Here is a 25,947-nt window from a genome sequence, read left to right as displayed (position 1 = left end):
TTTTGTTTTGCAGGGGGCGGGGAGGCTGCTAGCACAGTTTAAAGCTCTAGGAAAAATGAAACTCAAATAGAATTATCCTCAGCCATTTGCTTTCTGGCTTTGCAACATGTGTGCACACATTTAAAGTGAGGAACTAACACTGTTTAAGGGAAAGCCTTCAAGATGTGTACCAATTTTAAAGCTTTTTCTCTTAAAATTCTGGGAATAAGGAATTTGGTGAAAAAGGTTAGTTCTTTCACATCAGTTAAAGTCAATTTAGTCAACGTCACAGTCCTTGTGAGTGAAAACTTCAGAAAAGTTCATTGAAGATACACATTTTATAAGTGACTTACTAAATACATTTCCATACCCTTTCCTAATACTTAATTTAACCCATCCAAAGAATACCTTGTTCTCTAATAGGAATCCATCCATAATCACATCATCAATTAATCCTTGTAAATATCTCAAAAGAAGTTTTATTGACTCATAAAGTTCTCAGTAAAAATCATTCTTATTTTTCAGGATGTCCAACTTGGGACAATTTGACTCTGATTTTTACCAATCTAATTATACTATTGATAATCAGGAGCAGAGTTCTGAAGATTCTAATGCCTATGGACATGTTTATGGATCTAGAAAGTAAGTACTTTATATTGAAAAATATGCTTTTCATTTTAAGAAGGCATAATATTTTAGCAAGGGTTTCCACATTGGGAGGGCTTCCTTGGGGAAAGCAAAAGTTCTCCCCAGCATATCTTGGTAAAATACCCAAGAAGAAATGTCAGGAAAGGTCAGAGAAATTAATTCAGTTCACCTCAGGCCCATTTATAAGTGTGTGGCTTGTCTCCTCTTTTCAAAATACCATTTAACAAGGAGACTGAATACAGGCCCTGGACAGAACAGAAAACATTTTCATTTTACATGATATTTTTTGGGAAACTGCTCAAGAAATAGATTTTATTTGACTAGTAAACATTTATCAAGTGCCTGCTTGTGTGTTAGGAATTAAGAAGGGTGCTACAAACCCGAAGATAAAAAAGAAGTCTATAATCTTTTCCCTCATAAAATGTAAGAATTTATGTTGGACAGTGGCAATTAAATATGCAATTATAATACAGAGTGAAAACTCTTAAATGGAATTGAAATAAACATATTTCAGAACGTGTTATTTATTTTGAGTTGACAAGTCAACTTGAGTTGAAAATAAAAATGACTAGAATTTAGTAATTTACCCTTTACTAGGGTAAATAGGGCATTTAGGGTAAGAAGAATTGGTTCAAGTTCAGGCTCTAGCCTTTGTGATATGGGGAAAGACTTTTAACTTCCCTGACTGTCTTACACTGAAAACTAAGGACATTAATAATTCCTACTTCATGGAATTATCATGAAGAGCATTGTGCTAATGTGTAGGAGAGTATGTTTTAAAGTAAAACCATTATATAAATGTTATTTTTTCCTATAACTATAGCTTGCCAAAGCAATGAACACTTTGTCGTCTAAAGTCCCTTAAACTTATTTTATTTATTTATACAGTTGCTGCTTTGATGTTCTTTTGTGGGTCTAGATTAGTGAACAGTGAGAAGGGTCAGACCTCTCAACTTGCAAGATAACTGTCACTGAACTCTTACTATGTGTTAGGCACTATTGTGAACTTTATGTAAGCTAACTCATTGGATCCTAGACAATCCTGAGATGAGGGCCAGTATTTTTCCCTGCTTTATTTATGAGGAAGCAGGGACCCAGAGAAACTAAGGAACTTTTTCAAGGACACATAGCTAATAAGAAATGGGTTTGGATTTTAGTTCAAGGTTGTTTGATTAGATCCAATACTAGGGTGGACATATAATTTATTGTACAATCAAGACATTTGTAAGAGTAAAATGCATGCTAGTAATGATAATTTGGTACAATAGGAATAAAACTGGGTCATCTTAGGTAAAGATGGGATGTGTTGTCACTGTTTCATTCCGACAAGTTTAAGCCAAATAACCATATAACAAATATTTCAAATTTATTAATTCTTCAAGTTTAGTTTTCTAAATACAGATAAGTACACTGAAAGCTCCAGATAAAGGAGGAAAAGATAAAATAAATACAACAGGCAGTGGGAACTCTTCTGTTCCAACTATGCACAGGACAATTTGGAAATTGTTTCCACAGGTTGATCACTCCTGAAGACACAGGCAGATAGGTGCTGTTTTCTAGCTACTCCTGCTGAACCACTACTCGAAGGTGATAGGGAAAGGTATTGATATAGAATATTTTTAAAACTATAAAAGTTAAATATCTGGAGTTTTATCCCATTCACGAACCTAGTCTATGTTGTCCAGGTTCAGTCAGGTACCATAAAAATTTCCTAAAATGAAAAACAATCTATACCGCTCCCTTCCTCCCTCGCTCTCTCTCTATGAATGTTATCATTAGGCAAATTAAGATATTTTAAGAAAAATAGGACAAAAGGATAAGGCTGTAGAGACTTGGCTCAATCATTGCAGAATCTAACTACAGAAAAAGAACTTGATTTTATTTCATTTATGATTTATACTTTGGAAGATCAAGAAAAAGTGTTTGGTGTCAGAAAAGTGTTAATCAGGCAGAAGGAGTAGCTTGGGCATTAAGGTCTTAATAGGATGGTAACTCAAAATATATAATCCACAATGAGAGCTATCTAATAGGATTTTTCTGTTCTGTTCTCCTATTTTAGTGAAAGAAACTAGTCATCTTCTGTTTCTTTTCTCCCTTCTTTTCTCCAGATGGAATAAACACCTGGGTAGCATCCACAATCTACATTTTCAGATTAAACTAAACTAAGAAGTCTAATAAGAGAGAAACAAAGCTTTCTCTTTATGCTGGGACTCATGGACCACAGCTTTCTCACCCTCCTGTGCCCTGCCCGCAAACCACCACCCAATTTTCTTTCTCCATTTGATTACACATATCAACATTGCCCAGAAATCAAGATGACAAAGAAATGGAAATTAACATAACCAAATGGGGAAAACTCAAGATTGTATTGTATTAAGTTGATGGACTAGCCTGCTTCAGTTGCTTAGCATTTAAATCCAAGTCGTGATTTGGGCACAGTACCATTTAAATTCCAATCCACACTGCAAGTCTCAGGAATTAGAAAAGGGCATATTAGCTGTGGTAGTTTTATGAGGTACATAAAATATGGAGTCAAGTCAGTGACTTACTAGTGTACATCAAACTCCAGAGACTCGATCTTTTATTCATACAGTGAATAGTTCAATTAAAATACACCCCAAATCAGAATAAGATGCTAACCATCCTGGCAAAAAACACAGGAATCCAGGGGATAGTTATAGTCGGTTAGTCTCCTTCTCTCTGTCTCTCTCTCCACCCTTACCCTCATATATGGGAGTTTGTTTTAAAGATTTTATTTATTTATTTATTTATTTATTTGAGAGGGAGAGAGAAAGAGAGAGAGAGAGAGCACGCATGCACACACATACACACATGTGCCTGCAGGAGCAGGGGGAGGTGGGAGGGGCAGAGAGAGAGGGAGAGAATCTCAAGCAGACTCCACCCTGAGTGTGGAGCCTGACCCTGGGCTCAATCCCATGACCCTGAGATCATGACCTGAGCTGAAATGAAGTGTCGGGCTCAACCAACTGAGCCACCCAGGTGCCCCTATTGGAGCTTGTTTATTTTTTTTTATTTTTTTATTTTTTTAAAGATTTTATTTATTTATTTGACAGAGACAGACACAGTGAGAGAGGGAACACAAGCAGTGGGAGTGAGAGAGGGAGAAGCAGGCTTCCTGCGGAGCATGGAGCCCGATGTGGGGCTCGATCCCAGGACTCTGGGATCATGACCTGAGCTGAAGGCAGACGCTTAATGACTGAGCCACCCAGGCGCCCCCTATTGGAGCTTGTTTAAAAAGCTTGCTCAGTGGCATACTGATCTGAAAGCTGGTCGACTGTGCTTACTAAAACAATAAAAATACTTATATTTAAAAACGAGTTTTCTTATTTTAGAATAAACAAGAAGGAGTTTCCTCATTTGAAATAACTGTCCAGTCATTCGGATAAGCACTATTTCCAATCACCTGTAGCCAGTCGTCTAGGCTACATTTTCCCACTATATTTTTCTATTTTTTAAAATGAGAAATCTATTCAAATTATTTAGAGAAAGGAATAGATATTTCTGCAGAAAAGATGACAACAACCGGAAAACCCCCTTTGGATGTTTTCATAGGACTTTAACAAATTGAACCTGAATCCCCAGCTTTTGTGAATCCTGTGAGCTGCTCTTCCTCTAGTACCTCAAACACAGTTTTGACACTGCCCTATGGCCTGTAGCCTGCAGTCGCTGTGCACCTGCTGTTTCAGCCAGAATCTGGGAATGCTGTAGAAGTCAGCTCCCCTGCCACCATTCACTAAAACGCACCATCATTCAACTGATCCTATACATTTTGTTCTTACCAGGGATATTTAAAATGCCTGATTTTACTGGTTCACCTGGAGACTGACATAGATAAAATGTTTCTGAAAGTACAGACTACATTTTTTTAATCAACAGGGTATTTTGGTTGTCAGTCGGTCATACTGTTGTCTCAGGCTGTTTCAGGTGATGGTGTTGCAAATTCTGAAACCCTTCCTAGTGTCAGGTTCCTGGAGGCACGCTGTGTCATCTGGCTATATGAAATATACCCATACTTTACTATTAGTTAAAGTGTGCAGGTGGACTTTCAATGACTTGTACTTCTCTGTTGGTATGTTTTTTACCACCTGATTTACACTCTAGCCCTCCATGTGACACTGGGAGTCAGTTCATTGCCCCCATGCCTCCTGGATCAGATTGACAAAGGAAAGCAGCATCAGGTGGCCATCATGAAGGAAGTCCAAACCGACAGTTTTGGAAGAACAAAGCTTTTAATAAAATATGTAGCTAGTGACTATGTGACAGGACACAGAAAGCATATTTCTGTAATCATAAAAATTATATGGGGCACCTGGGTGGCTCAGTCGTTAAGCGTCTGCCTTCGGCTCAGGTCATGATCCCAGGGTCCTGGGATCGAGCCCCGCATCGGGCTCCCTGTTCGCCGGGAAGCCTGCTTCTCCCTCCCCCACTCCCCCTGCTTGTGTTCCCTCTCTAGCTGTCTCTCTGTCAAATAAATAAATAAAATCTTAAAAAAAAATAAAATAAAATAAAAATTATAACTGAGTCTTTTAACAATGATGTTCTATATTTGCTTTGGATGGTGAATGTTAAGTCCTGTTGCCTCAGAGCCAGGTAGAAACTTTTCCCCAGCTGGAGACTACGCTTTATCTTAACACAAAGAATCCATCTGGAGACTTGTTGGAACCTTATAAACCCAGGTATGGGTGGTGGAAAGGGAAACACCGAAGACTTGGTGAATGTACAGAAGGTTTTTATGCAGACCAGGTGCATGGCCGTTGCTTTATTGCTTAGAGACAAAAGTCCTGGCATGGGTGCAGTGGAGATTCTCCTGGTAAGAAAACACAAGACTGGTGGGATGTTGTCAAAGTCAGTTTGGGTGTTCCAAGGAAACCAAAATGATAATAAGTGAAAGATGATCAGCACAGAAGGCATGTAAACTCCTGGCCTCCTATTTACGTTGTTTTCTTTGAGGGAGAGACAACGACTTACAAATAGAGAAGATGCTGTTCCAGGGTTTGTGGAAGGTGTCTAGAATGCTTTAGTGTAAGTCTCAGGAAGAACAGGCATACCAATACATAGCTCGCGCTTATTGATCATTTTTTGCATGCCCAATGCTATTCTAAGTGCTTTACTTATTTCAGCTAATTTAATTTACAATAATCTTATGAGGTCCATTATTATTATTATTATTATTATTATCATCATTATCATATAGCAGACTTTTTTATGGCTTGGGTATAATTGGTAGAAGAACCTTAAGCCCTGTTCAACTTTGATATTGACTAATACTTTTTTTATTTGGTTCTTACTGGTTCACATTTTTTTGAGGTATAGTTGACATACAATGTTATATTAGTTTCAGGTGTACAATTTAGTAATTAGACAATTCTATACATTAATCTATGTGCATCATGGTAAGTGTAGTTACCATCTGTCACCATGCATTATTGCAGTATTATTGACCATATTCCCATGCTGTGCTTGTCATCCCATGACTTACTTATTTTATAACTAGAAGTTTGTACTTTTTAATCCCCGTCACCTATTTTGTCCATCCCCCAAACCTCCTTGCCTCTAGTAAACCACTAGTTTGTTCTGTGAGTTCTATTATTATCCTCATTTTACAGATGACAAAGTCAAGGCACAGATGTGACGTAATTTGCCTAAGATTCTAGAACTGGGATTTGAATACAGGCGGTCTAGCTCCAGAGGCATGTGGGCTACCACTGGCCTTGCTTTAGGATGAATTCTATCACTGGACTGTTTTTACAAGCAGAAGTGTAACCCCCACAGAGTCAGGAAGCAAAAGAAGAGTAGTATGACCAAGGATGTTGCCAGTTATCCTAAAGGAATCTTTTGCAGTCATCTCAGAATTGTTTTAAGTAATTTTTACAGGAAGAAGAGATGCCTACTAACAAAGTGAATGTTTAAACGCTACCAGCCAGAGTCTGGTGTTTCTTTTGGTCTAATTCGGTTGACATTTGTTTCATCTGGAATGATGTGCTGAGTTAGATATCATCAAAATTTCAATATGCATCTTCTCATGGAGCTAATTAAGATGCTGTGTAATCAAGGAGAAGAGGAATATTTTGCTGGTATACTCTGCAAAACTCCCATTACCACATGAAATATAGATATGATATAACCTTACCATCTTAAGTATTGCGTACACTAATCTAACTCATGCAATTGCCTTTAATAGGTAAATATTTCAGGGCTATGGGGTTGACAAAGCAATTAGTAAAGTGTTCAAGATAAATGGTTAAGAGCACACTTATCATGATGAGCATTGAGTAATGCATAGAATTGTTAAGTCACTATACGGTACACCTGAAATTAATATAACCCTGTATGTTAACTATATTGGAACTAAAATTAAAAACTTAATAAAAAAAGAAAAAAGAAATACATGGTTAAATAAAATTATGGTTGTTCATTGCAATTTTCAGAAAAAGGCCTAAAACCCGAGAATTGGGTTTATTTACAGAGTTTGTTGGGTAGAACTGTGGACTAATCATGTGACTATATTGGTATTGCTTAGATTTTGTTTATTGAGATGTAGTATAAAATGTTACAGTCAACATGTACAAAGTTATAAGATAAAAAGAGAGAATTTTAACTCAGACAGTGATGGCAGGTGACCATGGTAATTTTTGTAGATAAAAGCTTTTGAGGTTTCCTTTGTTGGACAGATTTTGAAATTATACTTTCTTAAATAAGTGCTGGGAAAATTTTAATATTATGCCTCCATTATAATAAGGACAACAGAGCCCAAGCTCCTGATGAAGAAGTTTTGCTGGATGAAGGAGCAGAGAAAGAGAGGAAGGAAAGAGAAAGGGATGGGATCTAGCTGGTAATGGGCACATTTTTTTTTTTTTTTTAATGTGTTTTTCTCTTTGCAGGGGTTGGGTCAATCACCTATGCCAAATTCCCTCCTTCATGGAAATTGCTTTGCAGGGAGTAATTGTGAAAGTTACCTTTCCTCAAGCCTGGTTAGTCAGACCTGGGCCTGAGTTATGGTGATGCTAGGCCAGTTTGTTCATGAAATAGTCTTGGTTAGATGCTGGCCCATTAAGTCAATCATTTTCCCCTTTTATACTTCTAGAAATGCTTACATTAAAAAAAAATATGGATCAAGGGGGGCTTTTCATCAACCAACAGGCCATTCAGTTTCTTATTTATAATTCATTTCTACCAGTACTTTTGATAGTGGTTCTATTTTGCTGAGAAAAAGAAAAAAAAAAAGGTTAGGAATATGCCTCATGGCTAAGGGAACAATAACAGTAATCAACATATGCTGTGGAGGATTCAAGAAAGATTACACCAGGTCCTTGCCCTTAATGAGCTTATGGTTGAATTAGTGAATGATTAAATGCATATATCTTTATTTTGGTAGCTTTATTTTCCAAGAGAAGGTTATTATCTCTGTCAGGCTTACTCATATAAGGGAAGTTGAATATGTTATTCTTAGACTTCATATTAAGATTAATGTTGGAAGGAAAGTATGAAAAGCCATTTTGTAAATATTTTAACACAGAGAGATCACAGGGAGCTGCAAAGTTCAGAATCCCGAGCTGTGTTTTTAGCTTAGCCTAAGGGGTTCTGATGAAAGAAACTGAAACATGTTAATAAGGACAACTCTTTATGTGTCTTCCCCTTCCTTCAGGTAAAAACAATTTAAAATGATGAAGTAACCTCATATACTTCTTTTTTTCCTTCCTTCTTTTCTCTAGCTCTAAGAAATTATGTACTGAGTGTTGTTTTCCAGCTTTCTCACACAAATGGTGAAATGAAAAACCAATAAAAATGTGGTCAAGGAAGTATCAAAGTATCATGTTTCAACAAAACTAAATTGCATATTTCAAAAGAAGGACATTAGGCCAGATGTAGAATCCTTCTAGGTACTCAAAGATAATTGGCAGTAATTGTCTGGGAATGGCCAGAGCTAGAAGGTCAATTTATGTATTTGTTTTTTCCTATGAATTGACTCTACTATTAAAATTGTGATTTTTACTTATGGCTTCCACAGATTTATAGGGAATGTCATGTTTGATGATTGCCCCTGGAAATCAGTAAAAAAGCAACATCATGTAGTCTGCGCACTGCTCAGGCAGCTTCACTTAGGAGTCCAACACCTGAAGTATTATTTTGTGACACTGGGCAAGTCCTTCAGTCTCCATGAACCTCTGTTTCTTTATCTGTAACATGGGATTAAAACTACAGTTTTTACCTTACAGAGTAGTCATTATGTGAGAAAATGTGAGGGGAAAGTTTCCAGCACATTGTACATAATCAATAATTATTAGTTGGTATGGATCTTTCTTCTAGAACCTTCTCATACCAGTTACTTCATTTTTTTAATTAAAGGTAAATTTTAAGCAAGTTACTTCTTTCATGGGTAAATAACCACAAAAGCTAGAAGAACTCATAGAAGGAGAATTGTAGTTTCCTTCTGCGATTCATCATGATATCCCATTCTGAGATGTATAAAAATCAGTATTTTTCTTTCTCTAGACAACAAGCCAGCGAGCAGCCTCAGCTTGTCTTTGTCCCACCAGAGATGCTCATGTCATCAGGTTGCGAGGGACAATTTTTTCAGCCAGCATCCAACCCGGATTATTATTCACAATCTTCTTACGTTGACAGTTTTGATGAAGAGCCTCCTTTGCTAGAAGATAAGTTAAGGAAGTGCTATTAGTGTGTGATCAGCTAGAAGAATAATAGCAATAATCAGCACTTTATGTGCACTGTCAGCATGCCGTGTACAATGTTTTATGTGCGATCGTTCCATGTATAAACAAGTCTGCCAAACTAAGGTGCATAAACCATTGGAAGTTTGTCTCATGCTTGTGTGGGGAAAACTGGAAGTAGATGTGTTGCCATTGCTGTGCTATTAAATGCAGTTATTAAATGTTTCTTCGGTTTGTTAAAGTGTGGACTCCCTGACTGGGGTCCAGACAACAGTGAACACATCTTTTAGCAGAGTGGTTGTATCAAAGTAACGACCCTTCCCTACCCCAGTTAATGAAGCTACTTCATAACAGCATATTGTATCTTCTGCTATGATGCCTGGGAGCCTAGGGGGTAGTTTCTCAATATTTCTTTATTGTCATGGAGACAAGCCAGTTTTTTTTTTTTTTTCCCTTGGCTCAGAGGAGCCCCCTCATCTCAGCTAGGTATGGCTAAGTGGGGAGGAATATATGATTCCAGTAAATAACACTGCTGGTGGCAAGGAAACCGGTGGACTTTTGCAGCTGAAGGTCCTTCAGGGATTTCAGGGATGTTCCATTCATTGATTTTTTTTTTCTTTTTTTAATCCAGCCTACATCTGCTACTTTTGCTCTTATAGCAAATCAACATTGATGCCAGAAGCATAGGGGCTAGAAAACTAAAACTCAAGTAGATTTAAATTTAAGAGCCAAGGAGAAGTATGACTATATGAATAGTTACCAGTTATGCTCTCACCCCTTTATATATGGCCAAGTGAAAAGGGCTAGATTAAAATTCCCAATATTTTACACCAAAAGATCAGTGTTTGCCTCATATGAACAGAGCCAACCACTTGATATTAAAACATTCTTTCTTTGTCTTCAAAATTAAAAAAAAAAAAAAAGAAAGATTTAAACCACTCAGAAAAGCACAGAAAATTATATCATAGGTTTGTTGGCTCTTTAGAAGCCAGTTAGATTTTGGGATCAGTTATGTTTAACCAATTCATTCCAGTTTGCCTCTGCAATAATAATCAATATCTGAAAATTATAAGTTATCCTCATTAAACATTCTCCTTGATTCCACCAACATCTCTACTTAAAAAAAAAACTATCAGTTTTTATACAATTTACCTATATTCAATATGGAAATTCAGCAAATAGAGAAATATATGAATAAAAATATAAAAACCACCTAAAATTTTGTCTCTGTGATATGACTTCCATTAATGACTTGATGTATTTTACTCCAGATTTTATTCTATTTTTATGAGTGTGTATGTATGAAATACATATATGTAAATATTTTACGTAAGTGTGTATATATTTTAAGTATATACGCTTAAAAATGAAATACAATATTTTTTGAATATGTATGTATTTATGAATACTTAAAAATGAAAGTTGGATCATACAATGGCTATAAAGTTTTATAGCTTTTTTTCTAAAGATTTTATCTATTTATTTGACAGAGAGAAAGAGAGAGAGAGAGCACAAGCAGGGGAAGCAGCAGGCAGAGGGAGAGGTAGAAGCAGGGTCCCCACTGAGCAAGAAGCCCAATGCTGGGCTCAATCCCAGGACCCTGGGATCATGACCTGAGCTGAAAGCAGACACTTAACTGACTGAGCCACCCAGGCGCCCCATATTTTGTAGTTTTTAAAGTTACCTTATACTGGGGCGACTGGGTGACTCAGTCGTTAAGATCTGCCTTCGGCTCATGACTTTCAGCTCAGGTCATGATCTCAGGGTCCTGGGATTGAGCCCCGCATCAGGCTCCCTGCTCAGCGGGAAGCCTGCTTCTCCCTCTCCCACTCCCCCTGCTTGTGTTCCCTCTCTTGCTGTGTCTCTATCAAATAAACAAATAAATTCTTTTAAAAAAGTTACTTTATACCAAAAGTATTTCTATGCATGTATTCTTTAAAGTCATTAAATATTATTTGAAAATGTGATATAGAATGGCTTCATAATATTTTATTATATAAAAGTACCATAACTTAAACTCACCTTAAAGGCTATTCCTTATAATAAGTAATGCTTTGGCAAACATCAAAGTAAATAACTTTCATCTCTACAGAGTCTGTCCTTAGGATGGATCCATAACACTGGGATTACTGGGTCAAAAGGTATTTATATTGCCAAGCTGATCTAGAAGAGCATGATCCCCTACACCATCATAGTAGAATATGAGATGTCTTTGTTAATTAGATGGGTAAAAAGCAATACTTTGTAGTTCTTGGTTACTAGAAAAGTTATACTTTTTTTTTCATGTTTATTGACTATTCTTGTTTTTCATATTCTTTGTCAGATTTCTTATTGGAATCTTAAGATTTTTCCCTTCCTTGTTTGTTTTTAAGGATATTTATATGGTAAAGATATTTAATGATTACCTGGAATATGTATTGCAAACATTTTTTTTCCTAGATGGTGTTTGCCATCTAATTTGTTAATAGGATATTAAAGCATATGGAAATTTTAATACTTATGTTTTCAACTCTACAATATTTTTCTTGGTAAATTTTCTTTCTGTTTGCTCTTTTGTTTAGAATATATTTCTCCAGCTCTCGGTGCTGTTTATGTCCTTTTGTACATTCTTAAATTTTTAAATTATCTTTTTGTTTTGCACTTAAATTTTTGATTCATTAAAAATCTCTTTGTGATTGTCCCCACCAAGTTGCTAGTGTATTAGAGATACAAGAGATTGCACCTAATATAATTTTGCATTTTGAATCTATGAAATTTCTAGATGCTTATTCAATACGTTCTTCAGGCTGGATGAATTTGTGAAAGCCTCGAGCCTCATCTGTTTCAAAGATATGAAAAAGCCACAGGCAGGGTTCCTAGGATAAGGTGATAAATGTCATTTGCTAGTTTTTATTGAGCATACACCAAACAGGGTATCACATTATGAAGCTATAATAATTAATATCCCTTGCACAAAAATACGTTATTTGAAAATGTGCTTCTTTATTCCTTAAATACTTTGTTGTCTAAAAGACTTGTTTGGTGGTTTTATGTAAGAATGATAACTTTTGCTATTTGATCATATACAGTCAATATGTTAACAAACGTATCTTGAAGAATAATAGTCAATTCAAGTCTGTCAAACCAGAAAAATTACTGTGATATTCAGTACTTACATTTGTAGCACAGCCTGATGTTTATATTTAAAAGGCCAGTGCCACAATTTGCATAGAAAACAAAGATATTAATTCATTTTTATAGCATATATATCATATATTTTACTACCACTAGATGACAGCAAAACAATAACTTTTACATTCAAATTTCACAGCAGTTTCATCCTTTACCTTGTATAAGGTATTATATTAGGTTATCTACAATTAATAGATACTTATAATCTCATTTGCATAACTTGTAATAAATTTGAAAAACAAAATATTATGAAGATGTATTTTGGTAGAAAACACAAAATCTTTTTTTTGGTATGATAATATTTAGTAGGTCTTATGTTCACTCACTGTTTTCATGACTCAATGTTGAACACGTGCAGAAGTTAATTATGCCATCAAATAAATGTTTGAAATCAGTAATAATGTCTCACAAGGCATTTTTCATTTGAGTTTCTTCAGGAATAATTATTTTGCTTTTTGAGGAAAAAAAGGTATTTTGAATTAAAGGCCACTTTGTTGTGGTAAATGCTGAAAACATATTGCTAAGATAAATGTCTTAATTGAAAATAAAGTTTGAAAACAACATAAGGCTTAGCTGAAATTAGTTTAAACGACAATATTTCTCAATTTTAAAAATCTTCTGCTTTTTAAAAATCAGATTAGACATTCTAACTTCATTTTAAGCTTGTTGAACTGCTCATCTCCTCAAAGTGTATGTTCATTAAGAATTATATAACTGTAGGGGCACCTGGGTGGCTCAGATGGTTAAGCGTCTGCCTTCAGCTCGGGTCATGATCCCAGGGTCCTGGGATCGAGCCCCGCATCAGGCTCCTGGCTCAGCAAGGAGCCTGTTTGTCTCTCTCCCTGCTCATGCTTTCTCTCACTCTCTCTGTATCTCTGTGTCTCAAATGAATAAATTAAAAAAAAAAATCTAAAAAAAAAAAAAAAAAAAAAAAAGAATTATATAACTGTACTGTGATAATAAAAAGGATGCAGCGTGGAAGTTGAAATGTACATGATTTACTCACTATTAACCAGTCAAATTCTTTCTTTTCAAGCTAGGGATAGCAATTGCCAACCTGGATATGAAATGAGTGAAAAAATATCCTTACTACTGCAGTGTCGACCCGTGTCTGTCCAAACTTTTGAAGATGTCTAAGTCCCTGTTAGAGTACGACCCCCCTGTGTCATGGCAGGCATTAAAGTCCATGTGGTATTCTGTGTATAGAATGTCAGACATGCGGGATGGCAGGTGTTATGTGTTCTGTGTGGGGTAGCACAGGTGTCACTCTGTGTCTGACCAAAGATGATCATTAAATCCTGGGAAGGGAAGTTCAATGCCTCATACAAATGATTTAGGGAAAAAACCCTTCACATGGGAGAACTGGGCTCAATTAAAAAAAAAAATACAACCATTATGAGATTAGATACACATTGACATATATGTCATAGCTATATGGTTAAAAGCAAGATTTTTGTTTTTTTATTGTTGTTTTGTTTTGTGTGGGGTGTGTGTGTGCGCCTTTATGCCAACCTCTTCCTGTTTCTCCCACCTTCAGCTAACCACTTTTCTACTCTCTTTCTATGAGGTGACTCTTTTTTCTCCTTGATTTCAGACTCCACATATGATACCACACGGTATTTGTCTTTCTTTCTTTATTTCAATTAACATAATGTCCTCAAGGTCCATCCATGTTGTTGCAAATGGCAGGATTTCCTTCTTTCTCATGAATGAATATTCCATCATATGTATATCCCGCATATTTTTTATCTGTTCATCCACTGACAGACATTTAGGTTGTTTCCATGTCTTGGCTATTGTGAAAAATGCTGCATTGAACATGGGAGCTCATATATCTCTTTGATACCCTGTTTCCATTGCCTTTGGGTATATATCCAGAAGCTGGATCCTATAGTAGTTCTTTTTTTTTTTTTTCTTTTTTCTTTTTAAACTGGCCAGGTTCAGGGCTCAGGTCATAGCCTCTGGCTGCCACCCATTGCTGCCCTGGGGACTGACCTGCAGGGCTCCGTGCTAAAGCCACCATCTCTAGGAGCCCGTGTCCTCCAGCTGTAAGTGGACCTGTTGTCAGCCTGGCCTGGGAAGAGCCACAGTGGGGCGGTTGGAATGCCAGAGCCCTATTATTTATTTATTTTTTTTAATTTTTGAGGAATCTCCATACTATTTTCCACAGTGGCTGCATGAATTTAAATTCCCACCAAGAGTGCACAAGGGTTCCCCTTTCTCCACATCCTAACCAATACTTATTTCTCGTCTTTTTGATAATAACATTCTAATGGGTGTGAGGTGGTATTTCATTGTGGTTTTGATTTGCATTTCCCTGAGGACTAGTGATGTTGAGCACCTTTTCACGTACCTGTTGGCCATTTGCATGTCCTCTTTGGAAAAATGTCTATTCAGGTCCTCTGCCCAGTTTGTAATTGGTTTGTTTGTCTTGGGGAGGAAACATGGGTTCTTGAATCAGATTCTCCAGTGTTGAAACCTATATTTTCTGCTTCTACTTCTGTGGCTTTGAACAAATTCTTTATATCTCAAAACCTCAGCCATCTGATGCACAAAATAGGAATAAAATAATAGTCCTAGCCTCATTACATGTCTGTAAGACTAATGCATACAAATTTTGTAGAGCTCACAGCAGAATTCAGTGAAAACAGTAAAAAAAACCAACAACAACAAACAAAAAAGCCCCATTCAATTCTTTTTAGTTGAAATGCACTGTTCTTTACAGTAGTTTATCTCTAATTATTCTGGGCCTCTGCCTTACTCTTATTCAAATTTAAAATGATAGAAGGAGAGTAGCCAGCTTGATTATTGGTTCCTAATAAAGTCATGTTCTTCTCCTTTTTGAATGTTCTTTTTTTCTACTCAAGATACATCTTAATGTTTATCTTTATAGAACTGGTGAGAAAAGAAACTGATGTGGTGTTAATATTTATTTCTGTATTCAGTGGATGTCAGATGGCTGGGTTTTTTAAAAAAATTTTTAAATAAAAATGTAAGAGGGGCAGGATCTAGCAGAAGGGTCTGTGAGGTGGCAGTCAGAATTACTTAAAAACAAGGCATTGGGGGAAAAATTAGGTATTTCAAAAATGAATTTGGACTCAAGGACACTGAGCACCACTGATTTGGAATATTTTATTCTACCACCACCACTAATAAAAGGGAAAGGTTAACTTGTCTCAAGAATTTAATCTTTGGGTACACAGACTCAACCACACTAGCACTGACCTTATTAAAATATGGGCGCACGAAAGAGCCATCCTCTTTTCTCCTTTGTGGAGGTTCAGGCAGTTAGCATGGAACTGCTTTTGTCATCAGGCAGGGTGGAAATAAAATCCCAGACCTGGGCTAAATACCTTTAGTTTAGATAATACTGCCAATTAAACAATTATACCATGTTTGATATAAGTATGATATGATTTCAAAAGTGTTGCAGGATTTTCTGCCTTTAGTTCCCACAGTTCTTGGTCACACCGCTTCGAAGAATGAAGAGGTAGACCAGAAGAGTGGTGGGCAGCAAAGCAAAGTATATTGAGTGATAGTATAAAGCTCCTGGAGAGGGTGGGGGGCCCAAGAGGGTTGCCCTTGGAGTTTCTAAATTTAGGGGTTTTTATGAGCTCTTTTGCAGAACTATCTTAAGCAATCAGGGTGTGCCGAGTCATGCCAGTCAGGGCTTTGGTCAGGTATCCATCTACCTATTAGGTTAATGTCAACATACTGATGGTTTCTTTTTGCTGACAACTGGGGCTTATGTCTTAATTGCCCACTGCCTGTGATAATGACAGATGGTTTGTGGCTAATTGTCTTATTTTAGGATGTTTTGCAGAAGTCATTTCTGCAAAGGCTGCAAAGCAGAATGCTAGTGTAGTCCTGTTTAAGCTGCAAAACGGGATGTTAGTGCTGTTTTAGCTGTCCTGACTCCATATTTTCTTGTTGGGGACCCTGGCCCTGACTGCCTAACTGTCTAACTAACTCCTAACAGTGTTATCAAGGGAAAATGGGGGAAAAGGAAATATCTAAATAAGCAATAGGATGAGACTTTCGGTCTGTTAGCTACCATTTTATTTTATTTTATTTTATTTTTTGTTGTAGAACATCTATTTCCCAATTTTCAACTAGATTTTAAGCTTATATTTGGTGCATAAGGCAGGGAAATTTTTCCTTGGTGTAATTATTTCTCTAAAATATTTCTTTAGTTCCTTGTTTGGGAACAACAAATCTTTTTTTGTTGTTTTTGCTTTTGTTTTGTTTTTTTTAATTAACTATATATTGCATAGAACTTTAGATTTTGAAGGTGTAACAATCAGATTAAAGTGCGAAGTAAATTGATGAGATATGTTAAATTTAAGTAAATATTATTCATGTTTGTTTTTTATGTTTGTATTATTACCTTTTTTTTTACCTTTTTTTTTCTTTTTGCAGAACTTGGAATTAATTTTGATCACATATGGCAAAAAACCTTGACCGTGTTAAACCCGCTGAAGCCAGCAGATGGCAGCATTATGAATGAAACGGACCTCACTGGGCCCATCCTGTTCTGTATCACTCTAGGAGCTACCTTGCTTCTGGTAATAGCGGCAAGCGCCAGATTTTAATGTGTGTCCTTTCAAGTGTCGTTTTCAAAGAAGTGTTTGTTAAAACAGAAGAAAATGTGTTACTTTATAAAGTGTAAATTGTTTAATTCATAACTACACTTTTTTTTGGGGGGGGGTGAGAGAGACATAGTTAATTGAACCCTAGTGACAAAGAGAAATGGCCCTCAAGTATTAGGACAGATAAAATATAAATGTAAACAGAATTTCAAAAATCAAATCACCAAGCAAGTTTTCAACAGAGCAGGCGATCCCTTATGTCTTTCTTGTTATTCAGAAAAGATTGTCAATCTGAAATATTTGAAGGAACACATGGATTTGGGAAATAGAGGCCCAAATTTTATTTCTTGTTTTCTGTGACATTTCTGTTGTGACACCAGAGAAACCCCTTCTCTTTGCTCATCATTTTCTTTGCTGGGGTGTACCTATAGAATATTTCCAATACTCTGTGAGGTATGAGTAAGAGATGAGTCGCCTTGTTTCTGGTTAGGTTATTATGAGTACATTACTTTGCAATGATAACCAGTGATTTCTTTATTCAATCTGTATATTTCTCTGTTATTTGAGCTTCCTGCTTGTAATGTAGGCAATTTCCCCCCCTGACTTTACCATTTGTCTTGTGTATGGGCCTCTTTCTTTCTTTAAATCTGGAGTAATGAGATTGAGTCCCCAAAGAAGTAAAGAAAAACACATTTCCACCCAAGCTAAGTTTAGAAGACATTTTAGCTCATACTTTAGAAAAATGTTTCATTTAAAGAAAAAAGAAGAAAAAGAGAAAAGTCTATGATTTTAAACCAAGGAGGTAATGACCATATGTTAAAAACAGAGGATGAAAAAGATGGTCGGGCCAGTCTGAAAAGTGTAGTTTCATTAAGGCACAAAGAGATAAACTTGACAGGAGAAAGAATACAGGAAATTAAAAATTCTAGGAAAAGCCCTTAAAATAACTGTTCAGTCCACTTCTCTATCTCTTGGCTATCCACTTTCCATTAAGTGTTTTTTCTCCAATGTAGCTACAGTTTTCAAAAGTAGATGTAAAATGTATTTGCAACTAAATAAATTTTCACTCTTTATTAATTTACTTTATACCAATCAAAATACTGATAGCAATCTAGTTTCTGCATGGTGATATGATTAATAATCACATCATATTTATCCAATAAAATAGTATTTCGTGATAGCATCTTATTTCTTCCTTTGAACTACAGCAAATGCAAGTACTCTGTAAATCAAACACTATATCAACTAGAGTTTTAATTTAGTCTCTAACCTCCCTTCTGTCTTTGTCACAGTAATTTGATAATCTTAGCTACACTAAGTTAATACCATGTCAATTAATCAAATAGAAACAATCAATTTAATATATTAACCCATATTTCTTTTTCAAGTGATTTCTAATATAACAACTGTTTGTTTTCTTGTAGAAAATGTTACCATTTCCTTAAAGGAAAACATTAATCCCATTAAGATCTCTTTGGGGTGTGTAATGTTAGTTGGAATTATTTAAATATCCTCTTTTTTAAGTACAAAGCAATATAGGCAAAGAACTCAACTGGAAGTGAGAAAATTGGATGTACCCTTAACTTTGCCTCTAGGTATGATCTTGAAATTTTTGTTTCCTATTTCTTCATTTCTTCATTTTGAAGACAAAAAACGTTTATGTAAGTTCCTTTCAGTTCTAAAATTTGGAGGAATATGTGAAAGTGCATATTTTCTGAAACATTTTAAGCAGGCATTATCAGTTTAATTTTACCATTAGACATGATTACTTCAGAATTGATTCTAACACATGTAGAGCAATAAGGACCAAAAACAACAAAAAAATCACCCAAGTATATACTAATGAAGTCAGATTTCACTCAGAGACCGTCTGAAGCTAAACTAACCATGCCCTGGATATCTAGAATTAAAATGTAAAAGAAAAGTTTATGGGCTGGAATATGCATTATACTAGAGAAAGCAAAACTAAATCCAAAACAATATTCAACTTGTTCATTTTCTCCAGAGGCATAAAACTTATAGTTATATACTTATCATTTTTATGATTTATGCTGACATAAGGCATGACACAATATCTTTTACTGGACTTTCTTCATGTTGAAGAAGGCAAACCAGAGAGGACAGCCTCAAACAGTTAGCATAAACTTAGTTGTATTCTTGCTCTCAAAATTATTTTCACCCCCAAAACAGAGAAGATAAGTGGTTTAGAAGTATGGCTCCATTTAATTTTTCCAGTAGATCTAAGAGTATAATCTGGAAAAGGAACATGCATGACCAACGTAAAAGCATAATCAGAAGAATAACGAGTATTTCAAATCCAGATATAGTAACGAAGATGGTACAAGGAGGACCAGTAAAGTTTTGAGGTTAAGAAGAAATGGAACATTTGCTTTCATTTCAGTTACAAGCCCTTTTTTAGAATTTGAAACAAATTAAAAATGGCGGTGGCCCCTGCCAAATGGAATTACAACTTAGAATGGATAAACTAACAAGAAAAGAGATGAAGAGAAAAGTCACTAACTGATATCGAAAGGGACAGTTTTATTATCAAATTAGTTTTGTCCACCCTCTGTGTATACCCCACCCTATTTATAAAACTGCTTGGGGTCAGGAAGGTCTAGCTCTGTGTCCTTTGGTTGTGAGGAAGTGCCCTTCACCATTACAACTGTTGCTACCTCAGAATTAGCCCATCCAATTAAAATATTAAGTAGGATGTTTCTCTAATCCATTAAAGTGATTTTAAATAGTCACTATTTTCCAAGTGGAGCAAACTCACCCATTAGAGCAATAACTGAGGTGATTCTTAAGCATGTCCATTAGCATTATTAGTATTATTTCACAAGATAGCCGTGAGAATACAAAAGTTACTCGATAAGAACTCGTTATGGCTAATGCAGGAGAGAATTCTGCAAGCATAGCCCAGGGACATTTTGTGAAAGGACTTGGTAGTGACCAATCTCCCCATCTGTGTAGAGGCAGAAGAATTCAAAATAGCTAGACAATTTTGAACATTAAAATGGTCATAATATTCTCCATTAATTAATTGCAAAGTAAATATCTCTTTACTCTGTAAGATATAAAGACGGTACAGATAACTGCCATGGAGAAGAAAACATGACAGCTAGAAAGCTCACTCTCTGAATTTATCAGATCCTTCATTGTTTTGCCCGATTCCCATGAAAAACAGAGTCCACCTATTCAATATTTATCCAGAATTTCTAATCAGCTTTATGTAAATAGAAAAACTAAATGCGTTCTTTACTGGAGCTTTGGCATCCTCGGGTAGCAAACATTAAAATATCCCCTGTTGAATCAACAGTAGTCTGTGACTTTCTCTGGGTGAGTTTAATGGGACTATTTCAGCTCCCCATCCCTAGTGCCTGTGGGAGATGGCTATTTTTATGAGTCCTCAGAAAATCAGTGTTGTATCCTGAACACTACTGATTTCCCTTTAACAGTACTTCTTTTATGATTCATTACCAGTCGGTTTATATAAACCAGCTTTTCATAAGGTATGTTCAGTTAAACTGGTAATAAAAATTAAGAAAACAAAGGATTCTGTGGTCAAATAAGTTTAGGATATGCTAGGTTAAGTAAGTCCCATTATCTTAAGACTTGTGAGAGCTCCTATAGATGTCCAGGATCTAACTTTAGAGCAAAACTGACTAGGTTCAAAGCCAAGTTCCACCACTTAACATTATTTTATTTTGGGCAAGTTACATATTCTCTGCACCTTAGTTTCCTCATGGGTAAAATGAGTATAATAATTGTACCTATCTCATAAAGTTGTTGTGTGGATTAAATAATTTAGTACATGTGAAATGCTTAGAATAGGATCTAACAGTAAATCCTATAGATATTTGCTAACATTACTAATTTGCCTTGTAAAATCTTCAAGATGAAATTGGAATCTTTTTCATTAATTAATTAGTTCATTTAATTATTTAACAAATAGGGGGAGAAAATATATTCTTACTTATATCTTGTACATCTAATAGGTGATCTATGATTAAAAAAACACCTAGAAATTTTTCATCTTTTCTGTGGCATGCATGTGCCACCCCAAATATAATCAGTAATGTTTGTTTTCAGGACCCGAATTCCTACGATAGCCAGTGTTTTTTCCAGAACTCCCAGTCTCCTGATGGCTGTACCTGAGAAAGACATGAAACAGTGTTGGGCTGATTGATTCTAAAATGCTCTCGGCTCTGTTGACATTCCAATTTCCTCTTGATGTTTGTTGTGTGTTCACCTGTGTTCTTCCCATTGTTTCAGGCAGGAAAAGTTCAGTTTGGTTATGTGTATGGCATGAGTGCCCTAGGTTGCCTAGGGATTCACACCTTGCTAAACCTGATGAGCTCCTCAGGGGCATCTTACGGCTGCGTGGCGAGTGTTCTGGGTTACTGCCTGCTCCCTATGGTCATCCTGTCCAGCTGCGCCATCTTCTCTTCACTGCAGTAAGTGTCTGCGTGCGCTCATGGACCCCACATGCACAGTCCTCTCTCAAACTTGCCACACCAGGGTAACAGTTAACCTCTTTCTGATCTTTTTGGGAATGGAATTGGGGAAACTTTGGCTATTAAAAGCTACAGACAGATTCCGGAAAGAGGTCAGTTTTGGCTCAGGTACTGTTCCTATTTGGATGATTTAAACAATAAATTAAACCAAGTTATCTGTGAAAGTGGCACTTTGGAAGTTGTTGCCTTCTTCAATATGAACTATTGTCCGGGCTAATAGAACAGCGACAGAAAATTCACTTGTTTGATTTTGGAAGAGGAAGTGCCTGGTGAGCATTGACAAATTGCTTCAGCTCCCAGGCACTCTGCCTTCTAGGCGGCAGGCAACTGTTCTTTCTCAGCTGGGCTCCTTGCAGTGAGGAATTCCCAGGAGCCCTGATGAGGCTATTAATGCTGGAGAACTTTACAGCATATATGCTCAGCCAATAGATTTTTTTTTCTTTTTTACTTTCTCGGAAGTTAGGATTTGCAATTCAAAACTATTAATGAGGATCCAGTAGATATGTTTCTGTTGGGCAGTTTCCCAGGGCATATGCACATCACTACCATGGTTTGGGGAGAGCAAGTAATTACATAATCCTTTGTCCCCTACATGCTCTGAACCCAATAAACATTTGCCATCAGTGTTCATTCTTCTATATCCAAGGAGGCACAATTTGCGTTTTTTTTGGATGATCCACATTTTAGGTTATTAACGCTACATTGGATAGCATATTATATAAAGAATACCAGCGTCAGAGGTAGACATTTTAGGAGAGCCTTTAAAAATTTTGTTTAGATATCTCATATAATTTTTTTTCATAACATTATTGAGAGTGACTTAGTTGGAAATGCTACTTTGTTTTAAATGGTCTCTATTTATTATTTATTTATTTATTTATTTATTTATTTATTTATTTAGCTCGAGTGAAAGGGGCAGAGGGAGAGGGAGAGAGAGAATCCCAAGCGGGTTCTTTAGCAAGCTTTTCCATTTACTATGTTGTTTGGTACAGATATTTGACATGTTAATACAGAATTTAGTTCTACAACTTCTATTTTGTTAAATGCTTCTGCCAAAGAATGCTATAATGATTTACCATCTAAAAATTTTAAGTTTAAAACATTATTTCCAGCAAAGTTAAGGCTTGGAGCATCTCAAATGACTCTAGATTATTAGGGGAAGAAAATAAAAACTAAAATGAGATTTTGAAAATCATCAGAAATCTGGACCTTTTTTCGATATTCATTCTGAAATGATAAAGGATGATTTAGAAATCTTTTAAATCATATTAAAGGAGAGTAAATGATCCAACCCCTAAGGCTATTACACTGAAATTTCCTTTTTGGGCATATTACTATATCATTCAAATCAATCATATATAATTTTACAGTTTTGTTCGTAAAAACCTGCATATTAGGTTGACCTATAAATTATTCCTGATAGATATTAATTAAACCAATGCATATCATATGTATTAGAGTGCACTTGAAATATTTTTGGTTTATTTATAATCCAAAGCATCATAAGCTATACTGTACAGTTTTTCATTTGTTTTTCTTTGGCTCAGTTATTAAAAGTAAAATTTTTGTCATTTTCACAAATAATAAACATAATTCTCAACTTCAGATTATACCAGGATCGAGTGAGACAGTGTAGTTTGATGGTGAAAGGAGCAATGTGCCATTAGGAATTAAGAGATCTTGACCTAATGCCCATTTCACTGTGTAATTTTCCTCAAGTCACTTCATTGATCTAAAGCTGGGGACTAGATATCTTGCGATCTTTCGTAGATCTTATAGCTTATTTTTCTAAATAATGCATTCTTTTTTGCACATAAGGAAAGAAATTCACTCTTTACTCCCATATCTGCTCTTTTATCCCCATGGTGGCTAGATTTAACTACCTTATTTGCCCATTTCTTCTTAAAGAGCCAATTGCCTCCACGGTTATTTTTGAAGATATCAATTTGAACAAATCCATTCCAATACTCTAAAAAATCCACAATACACCTACAAAAGGAATCTTCAGCGATGAGGTGGGAGGCCACACACATATTTGTGTTCCTTACTTGAACAATGTCGGCTTTGCTATCTCAGAAACTTGAAAAGCGGAACTGGGCGCAGTGGGGACGAGGCCCCCTGCTGGAAAGCAAGTCCAGTTATCTTTCTGCCTCATACCGTGCACCAATTTGGGAAGATAGTGTAGGAAAATGAATCTGTAACTATTAAAGAGAAACCTAAGCAGAGTTTTTATAAAAGATTTTCAGGCGTTGGGATTTGAATATTGACAGATGAGGGTAATTGCAGGTGAATTTTTGTACTCCTATTAGTTCAAGTTTTACTGAAGTATAAAATGTTTACCTCTGATGGGGACTCTGACTTCCAAATTTTCAAGCTGGCCGAAGCCTTTGACTTCATACAGTTCTTCACCCTCATTTTGCAAATGGAGAAAGTAGTTATAAATATTGTACCAAGGACATTTCAGAGGCAGCTCTGAAACAATAATCTCCTTTTCTCTTGATATAAGGTAATCATCTCTTTTGTCTTTGCTATAGGGGCACCTTTGGAACTGTGTTGGCTCTGGTCATCGTTGGCTGGTGTAGTCTCTCAGCTTCCAAAATCTTCAGTTCAGCCTTGGGCATGGAAGGACAACAGCTTCTTATTGCCTACCCTTGTGCCTTACTTTATGGACTTTTTGCCCTCCTAACAGTTTTCTGAAGAGCATTTGAGATGGTGTTTCAAGATTCTATTTGTTTCCTGTTCACATTATCCTGGAAATGTATTAGCATTCAAATTTGGTAATATGATTTCTGCTTTATTTCTGTTGAGAGAATAATAAGCAAAGAGATAAAATAGCACTTAAGGATGGTACTTTAATAACTTGTTTAGTTTGAATGATGTTTTGCTTTTCGGTTTGGTGCATTAAAACATTTTAAAATGCTTTAAAATAAAAGGGGATATAGTTGTTGTACCGCCGCTGTACCCTGCTTTTCTGAATGGATCTATTTTTAAGAGATTGTAAGTGAGTAAATTCACATGATGACTGTGTAAAGTAAATCAATGGTGAGCCTTTTGAGAAACATTCATGACAATTCAAGCTACATTACATGGTTAAGGTCACCCCGTCCAGCATCTTTGAAGGATTGCAGGGGAAGGTTACATAGGGTTTTATTTACTTGAGAACTCAATGAACTTCCTGTTTTTCAGTTCATTTACTATAACAACTGTTCTTTTGTGCCGTTTGAACAATGCATTAACTCACCACTTTTCAAGGCTTCTTTCTAGGTTTAGATGCCATGATTCATTATTATAATTTCTTTCTTTCATATGTCCTCAGTAACCTTACTGTTTGCTCTCTAAACATACACATGTGATGAGAGGAAATCCCACTTGTTGCACTTTAATTATATTACTATATCTTAAATGGCTCCACAGTTCTGCCTTTTGAATCCTACGACATTATCCTACTGAACTTGCTTCCACACCTTCCGAGATGATTATATCACACCACTTCTTCACTGCTCAAATCTTCAATACTCCTCCCGCATTTCTCACTGTTGGTTGATGACCTTTCTTTGCATTTTATTGAAAAATTAAAACATCCAGAAGATAAGTGCTGCATTTTCCCACCAACAGAATATATATATATATATATATATATATATATATATATATATATGCATGTGTGTGTGTGTGGGTGGATGTATACACACACACAAGAGTATTCTGCATTCCTTCCTGACACCATCTCTTCAGAGCCGGCCCTTCCACCTATATAACTAATATTTTCCTCTTGATCTATATAAATTCTGATTCCAATTCCAATGTGTAGGGGTTTTTCCCACACCACCAAGCAATGCTCCAACACCAGCTGGATGCCTTCCAATTTGACTCTGTTCTGATACTCTCTACCTGGATATAGTTCAGATCCCACAGGTTAAGGGCTCAGTCCACAAGTCCACTCTTGGCCCCCATTTCAGATGCCAATTGCAAGTCCAGTTTGTCACCTGTACTTCTGACCAACCAGTTATAGATTGAAGGTTCCAATGACCTCTTCCTTGGGTTTAATTAATTTGCTAGGGCAGCTCATAGAACTCAGAGAAACATTTTACTTAATAGATTGTCAGTTTATTATAAAATGATGTAACTGAGGAACAGCCAGAAGGAAGAGATGCGAAGTATGGGGAAAGGACACAGAGCTCCTGTGCCTTCTCTAGGCGCAGCATTCTCCCAGTAACTCCCCATGTTCACCAACCCAGAAGCTTCCTGGTCCTTTTGAGTTTTTATGGAGGGTTACATAAACACGATTAATTAAATCATTGGCCATTGCTGATTGAATTCAATCTCCAGCCTCTCTTTCCTTCCAGGAGGTTG

General features: G+C 36.2%; 1 protein-coding gene across 1 annotated transcript; it reads left to right on the top strand.

Annotated features, from left to right (window-relative positions):
* The first annotated feature begins 505 nt into the window (after positions 1-505).
* Positions 506-24,626, top strand: YIPF7 (Yip1 domain family member 7). The gene is made up of 5 exons (XM_032397795.1): positions 506-621; positions 9,142-9,300; positions 16,906-17,053; positions 21,353-21,534; positions 24,129-24,626. Exons 1-5 carry the CDS (start codon positions 506-508, stop codon positions 24,289-24,291), a joined length of 768 nt encoding a protein of 255 aa, XP_032253686.1. The 3' UTR covers positions 24,292-24,626.
* Positions 24,627-25,947: the final 1,321 nt, after the last annotated feature.

This window comes from Phoca vitulina, unplaced genomic scaffold (assembly GCF_004348235.1).
Source record: "Phoca vitulina isolate PV1807 unplaced genomic scaffold, GSC_HSeal_1.0 scaffold3, whole genome shotgun sequence".
Taxonomy (NCBI): Eukaryota; Metazoa; Chordata; class Mammalia; order Carnivora; family Phocidae; genus Phoca; species Phoca vitulina.
Note: the sequence above shows the minus strand (reverse complement) of the source record. Positions and strands in the feature narration are given on the sequence as shown.